The sequence below is a fragment of the Mus caroli genome, chromosome 13, assembly GCF_900094665.2.
Source record: "Mus caroli chromosome 13, CAROLI_EIJ_v1.1, whole genome shotgun sequence".
NCBI lineage: Eukaryota > Metazoa > Chordata > Mammalia > Rodentia > Muridae > Mus > Mus caroli.
Window position 1 is genome coordinate 58,731,053 of NC_034582.1, and position 15,036 is coordinate 58,746,088.

The window sequence follows — 15,036 nt, forward strand, 5'->3', positions numbered from 1 at the left end:
GACACTTCAGAAGAGGGTGTCAGAGCTCATTATGGATGGTTGTGAGCCACCATGTGGTTGCTGGGAATTGAACTCAGGACCTTCGGAAGTTGCAGTCAGTGCTCTTACCCGCTGAGCCATCTCACCAGCCCCCTGAATTTTTCTTCAGACTAAATTCTGTATTCATTTCTTCCCTTGCCCAATCCTTTCAACTCCTTGTGTAGCTTCTCTTCTTCCAATTCAACAGAAATTACAATACTGTATTTATCATCACCATCACCAATTTTGTCTAAAGGACACATAAAGAATGGAAGTGATGTATCACCCGCCATCAATGGGCCAAACCCTATGTACCAATCTACCTGGACAATTTCACAGCCACGAATGACTCAAAATGAGTGAACCTGATGGTACTGCATCAGCAAGTCCTCAGGCTGCGGCGAATAGTAGGGCAACAGAAAGCAGCAAAAGTAACCAGCCAGATCAGGTTTCCAACTTGTGCCTACCATTTCAGAGGAAACTAATGTGGGAAAAAAACCAGGAACCAATCAGCTCTCTGGGCAGCTGCCATGATTAATGATTTTGAAAGCATGAGTAGCAGTGGCCTAGGCATCAACTCTGAGACACAAAAACAGGGCTGGGCTCCACGGATGTTAGTTTTGGGTTGTTTGTTTTTGTTTTTAAAGATTGACTTATTTTATATGTATGAGAATTTTACCTACATGTACATATATGTGCAGCTCATACATGCCTGGTGCCATGGATAACCTGGAACTAAAGTCACAAACAGTTGTGAGCTGCCAATGAGGGTGCTAGAAATTGAACCTGGGTCCTCTACAGCAGCAGCCACTGCTCTTAACCACTGAGCCATCTCTCCAGCCCCTCCATTCTAAACTCATACTTACCACAAAAAGAGATTCTGAGAAACAGAGCCATTCTTGGAGAAAAATTATGTAAGGACTTAAACTAGGCTTAGAGGGTGAAACAGTGCTTCCAGCAATAGCTGGCAGAAAACCCAGTACATTCTTTTAATCATTACCAAGTATTTTTCGAAACCACCCAGCATGCAGTGGTGTCAGCACTGGGAGGTTCATCATAAGAAGCAGTACTGCAGGAATTTATAACCAAGCAAACCTGAAATCTAAACAGTTCAACACTCAGGGAAAACCTAACAGTAAAAGGCCACTTGTTAACCCAGAGGTTCTCAACAGTCCTAACACTGCAACCCTTTAATACAATTCTTCAAGTTATGTCGACCCCTAATGATTTCATCGCTACTTTGTAACAATAATCTTGCTACTGTTATGAATCATAATATAAATATCCGATATGCATGATATCAGATATACAACTCCTGTGTTCAACCTCCAAGGGGTCACAACCCATAAGTTGAGAACCACTGCCTTAAAACATGACAGAATTGAGCCAATAAAGGGAAAGATGGGGAGTGGGGTATCTTTAAATCACCAACTGAAGTCGAAGCAGAGCCAGCAGAGGAATTCTCTCTTACCCGGATCCACGAGTTAAGTCCTGACTCTGCAGAAGTCCGAGGTTCTTTGTTCACCAGACAACATAAGCACCATATTACAAGTTTTTGGCTTTCATCTGCAGAAAATAAAACTAAAATGAATAGACTTTATCAAATAGGGAAAAAAAAAACCCTAAGAACATGCTTAGGAAAACCTCAAGTAACAAGCTCAGCGGAGGCTTTTCTACTTGTGGGCTCAGCTCACTCCAGCTCTTGTGTGGTCAACTCTCTTTCTGCAACAGCAGCAGTTTTTAAAGCCAAACAAGAAGGATGGAAAGAGCTGAAAGTGCTGGGCTCTTCAACATGTTTCTAATTTCACATTTTAAACATCAGTAATTTCAAGCTCTTTAAGGCAAAATAACTACTATCTGTCTATGTTTCTGGTAGCCAAATCTGTTCCAGGTAGAGACTCAGAGCGCAATTAGAAAGAAACCTTAACTTTAGAAACTGAAGCTGTTAGCAGACAGGATAGCCACAGCAATGCAGACCCTGTGGTGGAAGAGAGGGGAGGTAGACATACCCAGCCCCTGCAGTATTCTCAAAGACATCCAGAATTCACCTTGCAGCCTCCTGTAAGCTAATAGTGCTTCCAATGGCTTTGTTATGAAAGGCACTGGACAGGACCAACTACGGAGATCTCTACATTCACTGAGAGCGCCCATCCCTTCATAATTTTTAGGGTTTTAAAAACAACCATTAAGCTTATGCTTTCTCAGTAATTAATAAATCTGAGTAAACTCACCAGGCCATTTTGAGGGGCATTCATTGTTCCCTTCAGCTTAAATAAAGTACCAGGAGGTGCTGTCTTGCCTAACACACATTAGTTTCCAGACTCATAACTTTCAAAGAATTCTTTAAGACAAACTGATACCTCAGAGTAAAGATGTGACTGTTGTACTTAGCCTGGTGTAAATACTAAACCACAAGTAACAGACATTCCAGTATGCTTCACTGTGGAATAAGGGAGAATGTAATGAACTAGGAAGCAAGTTTTTAAAAGGGAGTGAGGGAAATGGTAATTTATGGAACTTAAACTCCAAAGAATCAGCAACAGCTGGGCAGCTTCCCCAGGGTGCTGAGTGATTCTACACACTTGGTGCAGCAAGTGCATCATTTTTCTCTCCTAAGGAAGAGAGAAAGATCTAGGAACATTCTCCCAGTCTTTGCTCAGAAGTGATGCAGAGATGTATCACTGGCTAATGAGCACACAGCTCACTTTGGTGGTTCACAGACATAACTAAGCCACTGCTGGTTACCTAAGTGCCACTAGCACATTCAGCAGCTTCCTCCCCAGAGACCCTAAGATTGGGACTGAGGATCCCACAGAGTGCAGTCCAACAGGATCCACCATCTGATCTTGGCACCCATTTGAATTCTAAAGATGAGTGAAAGGAAAAAGAAACGTGCCAACAAGCATCTACTATCTAATAGCTCACTTTCTGGTATCATAAACTGAAATTCCAGACAAAATTCTTTACACTTTAATTCCCAGTTTAAAAGTACAAAACAGCAATTTTCTGAGATGATAAAGACTGGTTATTGTTACAGGAAGAGATGTTCAGTGAGGAAGGGAAGCTCTAGTTCTTAGCCTGAATCTGCTGGCAATGAGAGCCAATGCCCCAGGCTACAGGAAAGGCAGTCTGCTCACCAGAACAGCGTCACTGAGGAAGGTGTACTCGCCCTTCATCTCCAAGTCCTTCCTCTCCCCTCTCACCCTCGATTTTCACCCTGATCAAATGACTCTTTCCATCAAGAAGACATTTACTCACAATATGGGCAACAGTACATGAGTTAACATGGAACTGTGAACAATTAACTGGATATCATTAGTATCTAGTTTAACTATAGAGAATTTAAAATGAGCTGAAGTAATGAAAGTGCCGACAGACAGACAAACACTGGGGTTTAATCATGAGGCGTTTCCTCTCCACTGTAAGAAGCCTTGCTCTCCTACAGGCCCACATGGATAAGCCTGAGTGCGCATACGTGTGCGTTGGTCTGTAATGCAGAGAAGCACAGGAAGATGCATACACTTGATGAGTTGCCCCGTGGAAACGTGGAAAAGGTTACCATTTACATCCCTGTGCTTCATTAGAAGTAGACAGCAAAACTGTCATTAGGTGTTTGTGTGTTGAGACTCTTACCATATGCTAAGATGAGAGGATTCCAACAAGCTTTTGCCAACAGTTGACCAATTGTGGGGAACCTTTCCAGGATTGCATCAGAATCCTGTGAAAACAACCACATGTTTTGATAATTAAAGAGGACTATGAAATTCAACTGAGCAACACAATTCCTCAAGAGAGCCCAAGTGTTCATTCCTATGCATCCTATTTTAGAAAGTGTAGAGGAAGAGATTAGAGGAGAGCTCTAGGTTTAAGAAACTCAAAGTAACTTACTCTTTATTCTTAAAAACTCAGTATGACATAATTAGGTCGTTTCATTTTATCAGAAAGTTAATCATATTTTGCTCAAACTTAATAGTCAAAAAAGTCTATTTCATTGTTGTTGTCTGAGATAGGGTCTAGCTACATAGCCCTCTCTTGGAACTCACGCTAGTTTTAAACTCACAGAGATCTGCCTGCTTCTGCCTCCTAAGTACTGGGATTGCCCAGCCCAGGAAAGACTATTTCATTTAAACCCAACATATACTGAAGAAGAATAAAACAGTACTGGTGATTAGTAACCATGCAACCCTGCCTCTTATGTAACACCACCTCTTCACACTATAAATTTTATTGCATATAAAAAAGGCCCCTTATCACTCAGCTTTTCGAAGATTTAACAGGATAAGAACTCTGTAACTTGTAAAGGAAGGAAAGTGGCTGAGGCACTAAGATGTGTGTCTCCGTGTGTTACAGCCATGATTGTAACATTCTAAATGACTATACTTCATTTACAACAGCCCAATCTCTGAGATGATAAAACTATCAACCAAATAGAAAATGGCTTAAAATAAAAGCACAGTTTTGGTACAACTAGATCTTTCCCCACTTTTCTACTTTCCATAAAGTTCAAAAGCAAGACAATACTCAATACTGAGTGTGGGAAAGCCAAAACAGATATCCAGGCAGCGAAGTGAGCCTCAAAGAGATGACAATGAGAACTTGGTTTAAATTGACTTCCGTCAACCGGATCACAACTGGTCAGTCTGATACCAGGTGGTTCATTGTTGGCATATTTAAAACACAGAACAATTGGGGGGAAAGTTCCCAGGAAACAATCATTCACATTTTAGGTTTCCAGGAAACAATCGTTGCTAGTACACAATAAAGCTTAGGGTGTGACTACTTAGAAACTCCTTTTCAAGTATATGCGACCATAAGAAGGGGTTCCACAACTACAGGACCTCAAATCTAGTGTGGTCTCTGACTGAGATAGTAAAGAGGTCAGCAGGCTACATAGTACATGGGACACCCTTCCTAAAGATGGTTCTATTAACTGGGAGAGCCTGGCATAAACATTCTGGAGGCTTTGGGTGAGGTCTGCCATCACAGATAGCAAAAAGGTCACCAGGTCATTAACAATATCCACTCTCAGCTTTCTGGGTAGGAAAACAAGGTATTTCATCTCCACCATTGAAGAGAGGCCCCTCCATGTTTAACATTCCTGGTTTCCTTAGTGATCTGTGGGCAAAAAGACCTCTGTGTCCCAGATGCTGCAGCAGGAAGTTCCTCATGTGGTCCCAGCACCAGAGGCTGGCCCTAGACTTTTTGAGACCACATTATAGTCAAGTTACATAAATCTTACTAAAAAAAAAAAAATTTTATGTCAAAAATCAGTACCAAGTTCACATAGTACCAAGTTCACATTGCCTTTTAATTTCTAAGAACATATGAACTCATTATCTACAGTATAACCTACAGTAACCTACAGCAATCTGCTCTTCAAATTTCTAATTTGCTTCTTTGATGAACAGAGATCTACCTACTTGTGCCTCCCTAGTGCTGGGATTTAAAGGTGTGTACCACCACTGCCAGGTAGGAGCTATGTTTTCATATTATAGACATATTAATGTTTTATATTTATTTTAAATTTGAAAATGAGAGTCTAATTGTTATTTCGCATAAGTACTCTCTTATAAGAGATCTCTGAGGCTGAGTGTGAGGCTAGCCTGAGATACAGAGTGAGTTCTAGATCAGCCAAAGCTGTAAGCAATGTATGTCAACAGGCAGATAAACAGGAGTATAAACAATAAATTACATAAATGAAGACACTCAGAAATTTATTATTTAAAAGGATCTCTAAAATGTTTATTAGAAGAGATCTTAGTAGAGATATAGACAGTAACAGGATCTTACTATCTCTTAGGAGAACCTACTTGAAAGCAGAGCTGAGGAAAGGGCAAACAGTCTAGAACCCCTAGGAAGTTTGAAGGGCTCAAGGACAAACCCCAATTACTTCCTACAGCAAACATCAAAGCCCTGTGACCTAAAAATGATTTGCTTAGGTTTAGCATACAATTTTGTAGTAGAAGGCTTTACCTAACATGCTGAAGACCCTGGGGCCCTGGGTTCAATCCAAACACTGCAAGAATTAGTAGATTTATTAATTTTCTTGGCCAGGTAACCTCAAATAGGTAAGAAGAAAAATAATGCTTTGTTTTGTTTTTTTTTAACCAGAAGGTACAAAAACAGCCCTTGTCAGCAGCATATATCAATAAATTCAGTTCAGTCAATCACAAGTCGCTGACTCTAAGTAGCTCTCTTGAATGGTGGAGTCCCCAATGTCACAGGATACTTACCATCTCCTTCAAGATTTCATACATCTGCCTCAGGAACTCCTGGAACCGGGACAAGTGAAGACAAGTGTCCTCCTGGGTTTCCTTAGAAGAGGCCTGTTCCCATGCAGAAAGCTTCTGCAGCCAAAACTGATAGTCAGAAGTAAGGTCTGCAGACTCCTGAGCCATCTCTGAGAACAGCACTGTCCCGTCACAGCAGCCTGCCAAGCAGCACAGGAAATGGTGAGCACACATCAGGTCTTCAGAGAGGGAACAGATGGAGATTCAGGACAGGCTCTCCTATCAGCACATTCAAGACCCATCAAAAGCGAAGGCAGATTATGAGGGATGCAAACAGCCTGCTGGAGATCCTGGAGTCCTCTCTGAGTCATTTTAAACATGTCATCCTGCTTGTAGCTCAAATTTTAACATCTGAACTTTTATCATGAGTAATGTCGTTACTAAAAGTCATTACACTTCCACAGGAACTCACTGTGGACAAAAAGCACAGCTGGTAATACTTTATATCTCCGTACGATTGAGCCATTTTTAAATGTCCTGAATGTGAAGCTCATTTTTTGTTTTCTAATGATGAGAAATCAGAAACATCCATGGGTATTAATCTACAGTCTGTGCCTGAAAAATGCCTCTGATATACTGATATGCATGCCTAGCTTCTCATTTAGGTGTAAAAGAACCCCATGCATTACTACCTAAGGAATTTTCTGCCCAGTTCCTCTTCATTTCTCAGGGGAAAAAGTAATGTCTTCTTCACTTTAAGCAATGTGCTTAATTAGACACTGCTCTGGGGACCTGGAGCTGCTTTGTGGGTTGTGTGAGCTATGAAGCCTGAAGACAAGCCTCCTGGGACATGGCTGTAACTCCATATAGTCCTTAGAGTTCACTGGACATAACCTACCCAGTGGATGTACACCAGGTTCAGTGAGAGATCCTGTCTCAAAAAATTAACAGAGATAGAGGAAGACACTGAATGTCAACTTCTGGTCTCCACTTGCATGCAAAAAGGGTGTATGCACCCACACATATGGGCACATCTACACATACATCACATACACACATATGAATTAATAAAAGGTTAAAAATGAAATTTTAAAGTACTGTTTACATGTAAAATCTATCCACAAGAAGTCATATTTTCACAAAACAAGACATATCACATCTACTAGGTGGTAGACTCATTAAAAGACAAAATAAATCTGCTAACCCTGACTTCATAACCCGGAAGTAAATGTAAGGAAGCACAAAAGGAGTTTACCTCGTCAGGGAGTGGAAGAGCTAGGCCCCTGGGCACCAGGGGTCCCTCCAATCCAGTGCCCATAGTGCCCCTGCAAAGAAGAGCAGTTCCTCTCAGACCCCTGAGCATCCCTGGGACAGGAGAGCATGCAGAGCTCTCACCTCAGCAGACTGCACTTAGCATAATGAGTAATGTAAAACATTTCTTCTACTAGGTGCCAACCCTCAAAGGAAGATGGCCTTCTCCCAAGCAGAACAGCCAAAGAAACTGGAGGTGACAACTAAGCATGGGGATTCAAAGTGGCATTTGCAGTTCTAAAGACTCAACCAAAGTGGGAGCCAACAGGAAGCTGACTAACACAGGACACACATGCACACTGCCAAAATGGCATTTAGAAACCATTGGTCTGCATTATGGACCTGGTGCAAACCCCTCCAGGTCTCAGTGGCCAAGACCTGCCACCCCCACCTCCCACTTCTGTATCCCCCACCCAAAGTGTAACAGCCACTTCTAGCCCCTTAAGACTCTGGTGGCCAAGCTCTACCCTACAAAGGAGAAAAAAAAAAAAAATTGCCCAAGACCAGGCCACAGAATCTCAACAATCCCTGAGCTTGCCCAAGACCAGGCCACAGAATTCCACCAATCCCAAGCCACCTGGACTGCCTCATCTCCCCTAACCCCCCAAGAAACCCTATATAAAGCCGGACTCCTGGTCAGATCTCTTTGCTGCCTCTTTGCTGCTTCTCACTCAGGCAGAGGAAGCCACTTTCTTGTGTCTTTCACAATAAATCTCTTCTCTGAGGTTTGTTGTACAGTGTGACTATGTGGTATTCATTGGCTCCCTACTGTCCGGACACCTTTCTCTTCAGAGCTGCAACACTTGTACTAGGGAACCCTTTCTCCTCAGAGCTGTAACTTACACCTGGTGTCTCCCTTTCTCTCACTGTCCTCATCAAAGCCATCTACAAAACCCTACCCATAAAATAATGTGGAACTTCATGAATTCCTTCCACCTCCCTCCTGGATTGTCACAAGTATCTGCAGGTCTCGTGTGCTCCTTTATAAACCCTACAAACACAAAAAACAACTTCTGTACATGTAAGTCACACCCACTACACACTTTTTTTTTTTTTTTTTTTTTTTTTTTTTATGAGACAGGGTTTCTCCGTGTAGCCCTGTCCGTCCTGGAACTCACTCTGTAGACCAGGCTGGCCTCGAACTCAGAAATCCACCTGCCTCTGCCTCCCACGTGCTGGGATTAAAGGCGTGCGCCACCACCGCCCAGCTCCCACTACACACTTAACACTCCTTCTCTTTTTCACAGCTTCCTTAGAAAGAAATCCAGCTCAGCAGGGGACGGGGAGGGAAAGGACACAACACACCACAGAACCCACCAACTCTTTGTTGGAGTCTCCAGGCACTGCACTCTCAGGCCTCCCTTTCTTCTGGTCCCCAGCATGGCACACAGCCAGGCCAGCTTCAGACATGCTCTGGAATACAACTAACCCCTCCTCCCCCCACTTCCAGATCATTCCCCTGATGTCTTGATAGGTCTTCACTAGTGTTAAGTACTCTATGCATTTATTAATTTACTCAGTTATACCTTCCTTTGCTGGCATATCACTTCTCTGCCTTCCTAGAATGTAACATGGCTGACAAACACTTGATATATCAAACAAACAACAATTCTCTGGTATAGTTTTCAAAGTACAGTTTTAACCTACATGTCATAGCAAAACTTCTCCAGAGAATTTAATTTTTAAAATGTAATACAAGACCTTTAAAACTTAAAGTCTGTGCCCTTATGTATCAGTCAGGGTTCTCTAGAGGAACAGAACATATAAAATAAGTTTATATATATATGGGATTTTACACACACACACACACACATATATACATACACACACACGTAAGTATTTGTGGGATAATATATGAATATATAGGATATATACATACATACACCTGTGTAGAATACATAATATGCATTATGCATGCATACATAAATGTATACATATAAAGAGAATTTATTAGAGTGCCTTACAGACTGTGGTCCAGTTCGTCCAACAATGGCAGTCTACCAATGGAAGGTTCAAGAATCTAGTAGTTGTTCAGTCCACAAGGCTGGCTGTCTCGGCTGGTCTGCAATATATGTCAGAAACCTGGAGAAGTAGGTTCTAATGCCAGTAAAGGAATGAACTTTCTAGGGAGAGTGAAAGCAAATAGGCAAAGAGAATAAGCTTCCTTCTTCCATGTCCTTAAGACAGGCTGCCAACCAAAGGTGTCATCCAGATTAAAGACGGATCTTCCCAGCTCAAAAGATCAAAAGTAGGTCTTTCCATTTTTAAATAGTTTAATTAAGAAAAATCCCTCACAGGTAAATCCAGTCACATGCATTCTCGTTAACTGCAAATGTAGTCAAGTTGATAGCCAAGAAAAGCCATCACACCTCAGAACAAGAAAAGACAAATAAATAGAGTTTGTATATTTCATACAGCACTGGGGGAAAGTCAATTTAGATATTGAAAAGTAAATCAAAGAAATTTTCACAGAAACAAGGGGCCAAAACTCACTATTTTATTTTCAAAAATGTAAAGCCAACCTTAGCTTAGACATGGAAAGTTGTTCTGTAATGATCACTGCTGAGCGACATTTTCATGTCTCAAATGGCTACCCATCAGTGGAAACCTATGAACTCTGCAAAGTCTACAAAAGTCCCACCCAACTGAAATTCAAGGAACTTGGTCCTTTTCAAGTTCTGTTGGAGACCATAATTGCTCACAGATGTTAAGAAGGGATGCTTCAGGTCACTCAGTCCTGACCGTTATTCTTTAGGCATAGTTAGGGCACAATAGTGAATGGCAGTAGAAATTCTAAGGTGGTCATTACAAATTAATCATGACCATTTAAGTACTATACCTTCCCAACCACTAGAGTTAGGAACAGCTAGAATGGCAGCAAGTGTGCACATATAATTTACAAACGCCATAAATTAATGCCATCAAATTTATACAAAAATTGATAATTATGTGCCCTTCATATTTTACTTGCACGTAAGAGAAGTGGCTGGGTCTGGACGCCTCAGCACAGCTGCCCACCCAGTTGGTACCCACAGGCCTGTCTGTTGAATCCATTTATCCTAGAACACACCATTGCCACATGCCTTATGGGAGGTTAGCTCTCCCAAAGACCAGCAGAGAATCTGCAGTAATAAGAGATTTTCAACATTTTGTTCTTGGGGAACCCTTTTATACTCTGAAGCTTTTCTAGAAACCACAAAGAGCCTTGGTTTATATGGGTTACATTTTGGAATATTTATCATAACAGAAATTAAAACTGAGAAAACCTTAAAGCACAAGAATACACAAGCCCACGTCCACTAGCTACTAGCCGACAAAAGTTGGCAACTCCACTGCAAGGCAGAGAGGGACCTCAAGGGACAGGGCAGAGTGTTTACTGTTTTCTGCCTTGAGAACCTCCTGAACAAGCCCACATTGTGAAAAGGGCCAGTATGTACACGTGTGGTTCTTCCATCTTCTTACTGTTAGGTAGAAACATGTGCTATACAATGTAAGCTTCAAAGGATCTTAGAGAAAAATTACAATTTTGAATTTTTTTCCACTTTAGACACTATAGTCTTCACAGAACACCTAGAATGATAGAAGTTGCCTTAAACAAAAGTGAGGAGCCTGAGAAGGCTGGCCAGGACCTCCGCAGCAGAACTGGGGACACAAAGATCACTGCAACAGGGCAACCCTCCTCCTGCTCAAACCAGTTCTCATCAGGTTTTTTATTAAAACACATTTTACCTAGATCCTCTCCAAAGTATCTGGTTTTCCAAACAGTTTTTTGGAAACACGGGTACACAAAGTACTGGGCACATAGTAGGAACTTACAATTATATTATACAAGTGTGCAGAAAGTAACAAGCCTATTGCAGCTCTTGCAAGAGAGAAGATACACAAAATTTATATTTGTTTTGTATTGGTAGACTTTGTAGCTCAAAGATTGTCAATATTTAAAACAAAGCTAACTATAAACCACACAGTATCAAAAGCAGATGCACACTGTACTCATCTGAAGGCCAAGAAAGCATAAAATTGCTTTCCTTTTTGGTCTGAAACATTTCCAAACCAGAAGTATCAGAAGTAAGTCTACAAAGGCCAAATAAGGCCCATAAACCAAGTGGTATCCTGGTATGAAAACAAAACAAAAAAGCACTAACTTTTCCCCATTTCCTATAAGTTAAGTCAATCTAACCCTCCTGTTATAAAACTAGCTCCTAAGAAGAGTCACCAACAGAACACTACAAAGCACAGTTATAAGAGTCGACGCCTCGTCTGTAATCAGTGTCATTACAATGACCTTGTCAGAAATGCCACCACCACACCCCGTTAGTCAATATAAAATTAGACATGTAGGTCCACTACACCTCAGAGGCACACTATTCTTCCTCCTCTGTGGCTGAGTCACCCACTGATATACCTCACTTGTAAAAAGGAAAGCTTCTTTCCTATAAGATTGGTTACTTTGCTCCTGTGTTTGTGGTATTATCTTAATGTCATAACAGCATACTCAGGAAATACTTATAAAATAAAGAAATCGGACTAGAAAGACTGCTCAGCAGTTGAGAGCACTGGCTGCTCTTCCAGAGGACACAGGTCTAATTCTTACGACCTACATGATAGCTCACAACTGTAACTCCAGTTCCAGGGGATTCAATACTTCACAGAGACATATATGCAGGCAAAACACCAATGCTCATAAAAATCAAAAAAATAAACCATAAGAAAAGAAAAAGAATAGAACAAAACAAAACTGTATTTCCTTCCCCCAAACACCAAGGTTTGATGGAGAAACTGTTTTGGTTTGTTTTGTTCACCTGAGAAAGCCCAACCAGAATCACAGGCCTGAAATTAGGAGGGAATTTGCAAACAACTGTCAACAGAGGCTGACTCGACGGAATTGGAGGTGCCCACTTCAAACCAGGTGCACTGTGTGTATTCTCTCCAACTGTGAAGACGGAAAGAAATGTGATCTGTATGGTAACTCTAGGGCTTTCCTGCACTCCAGACAGGTCCCCAGTGTTTGGGGAATGAGCTTCTCTCTAGCCTGACTGCTTTTAGCCACAGCAAGTACCAGTGCGCAAGCAACAACAGAAGCCCTTCAGCAGCACTAGGAGGCTATTCTTCAACTCAAAGTCTGCCATCCTTACCCTTAGACTCAGGCACAAACACTATTTACACTCTCCATCAGCACACCAAAAGCCTACCCAACAACTCAAAACACAGTCACTCTCACCCTCAGCCTCACCCACCCCCACCACTCCCACCCTACCCCCACCCTCGAATAAACAATGACAACCTACTACTGCCCAGGCAGTTTTGTCTTCACCTCTGTAGGTGACACTGCAGGCTTCCAGTTAAGGCCATTAGAAAAAGTGCTGAAGAACACATTAGTAATTTGTCTTGAGTTTGGTTCTCAGTGGCTGTGATAAAACAATGACCAAAAGCAACTTTAGGAGGAAACAGTTTAGTTGGTTTACAGGATATAGCCACCATCAAAGGAACCCAAAGCAGGAGTTCGAAACAGAAACAACAAAATAGTGCTTAGGGGTTTGAACCTCGTGATTTGTTCAGCAGGACCACCTCCCTAGGGGTGGCACCACCAAAAGTAGGCTGGACCCTCCCACGTCAATCATTAATCAAGAAAATGGACCACAGACATGCCCAGAAGCCAACCTAATGGAGGCCCCCTCTTCCCAGAGATAATAAGTTGACAACCAAGGTTAGCTATAACATAATTAAAATATTAGACACTGGCCAGGCTTGACGGTGAACATCTTTGACCCCAACACTCAGAAAGCAGAGAAGATGAAGGTGGATGTCTAAGTCTGGTCTACAGAGCCAGTTCCAGGAAAGCCAGAACTACACAGAGAAACCCTGTTTTGAAAAGTCAAAAAAATAAGAAATTGTCTTCTTGCCTTTGTGACTGGTGACTTGACTCTGAGTTTACTTCTCCTCTACATCTTTGCTTCAAACAGGAATTTATCACTCAACAACAAAACCAAGAAAAGATGCCCGCACATTTGTGGGAAGCCATTTTATACTAGGAGCTCAAGCATACTTCCAGTGAAAAGACTCCTGCTCTCAGGCAACCTGTGGCCAGTGAGTAAAATCAAGGCCTGAATATCAACAAAGCTTACCTAAGCAGGGTTTCTCACTCTAAGAACAGCTGAGAGCCCCAAGGACAGGTTCAAGTTATTTTTTTTTTTATCCTGTTAGGTATCACAAGCATAAACTAGTAAAGTCCTATGCTTGTAATACTTGTAAAATTAAAAAATAAAAATCTGTAGAAATTTAAAAGTACTGTTTTTACCCATGTAAACACTTGAACAAAGTCCATATGGCAAATGTCTAAAATAAGTGAATTCAATGGACTAGAGTGATTTGACTCAGGTGATATTGTGGTCACTGACTTCTGACCAGCTTGACCCTGACTCTACGGGCAGCGTGGCATTGCTGGATGGTGGAGATGGCTGACTGGCCAGCCACTTCCCTCTTCAAAGCAACAACGGAATGGCAACCTCTAGGTGAGATCAGACGCTATAAATACTTTCATCTCTGTTCTTTGGTAATGTATCCCAGCATTTCAAGCAGAGCTACTTGTGTGCCAGCACAAGCAGCTAGAGGCAATGAAAGTCCAAGGCAGTACCTGGTTAGGCAATGGAGGTGTCTGTTGACTTTTTTATTTTAATTTTATCTTCAAAAGGGTAAAGAGTAAGTACAATCTTTCTAGACAACTTGAGCATGCTAATGAACCCCACCTACTTAATCGTCCTTATCTTCCGGGGCCTGCAAGCCTCAGAAGGAGTTTCTGTAACTGAGGGCCACTGGCCTCATACGAAGCAGCTTTCTTGTGGTTACGTTTTAGTTCTGTATATAACCAAGTACCTAACTTTGTTTCCTTTACACTCTCAGCCCATGGCTTCCTGTTAAGACAGCCCAAGAAATCCTCTTTGATGGGCTCTCTACTCCAAACACAGCAACCAGACGGGATGCATCAAAGAGAAAACCCAAAATGTTGTGGTGAAACTAAAAATATATATAAACACTTCCTGAACTGGAACCAGGACAGAAACATAAAGATTCTCCCTCGGGAGGAGTTCTGTGCCTCTATGCTTAGAAACCCAAACCAGGCAGAGAACTGCAGGCTAGGCTAGCTGGGAAGGGGACATCTGAACCGACATTTCCGAATGCAATGCCTTTTCATTCAACCAAGCCTGTTGGTGCTGTGCAGTGCGGATCAACGTGATCCAGGCCTCAGCCAGCTTCCTGGAGATGAACTGTCTTATGGCACTGCAGCACCACCTGCTGAAGAGTCACCAAAAAAAAAAAAAAAGTCAGTCCACAGATGAAACTGGTTGTGGAGGGATGGCCTCCACATCATTCCAACCAGCTGCTTTCTCTTGTTTTTAAAACTGAAGCCAGTGCTTGCCCAAACTGCCTGATAATAAACAGTAACCCCTCTTACTTCTCCCATTGCCTGTAATCACCA

The 15,036-nt window shown here is 41.9% G+C and overlaps 1 protein-coding gene across 4 annotated transcripts in view; it reads right to left on the reverse strand.

Annotated features, from left to right (window-relative positions):
* Fancc (FA complementation group C) overlaps positions 1–15,036 on the reverse strand; it is a 119,926-nt gene that overhangs the window by 86,818 nt on the left and 18,072 nt on the right. For 3 of the 4 annotated variants that reach the window (XM_029468271.1, XM_029468274.1, XM_029468272.1), the window contains exons 2-4: positions 6,252–6,448; positions 3,652–3,736; positions 1,490–1,584 (exon numbers count right to left, since the gene is read on the reverse strand). In XM_029468271.1, coding sequence (XP_029324131.1) covers positions 1,490–1,584; positions 3,652–3,736; positions 6,252–6,448 — 377 coding nt within the window. Of the gene's footprint in view, positions 1–1,489; positions 1,585–3,651; positions 3,737–6,251; positions 6,449–9,523; positions 9,607–15,036 lie in introns of those variants that run through there. The other variant, XM_029468273.1, reaches the window with a different exon arrangement.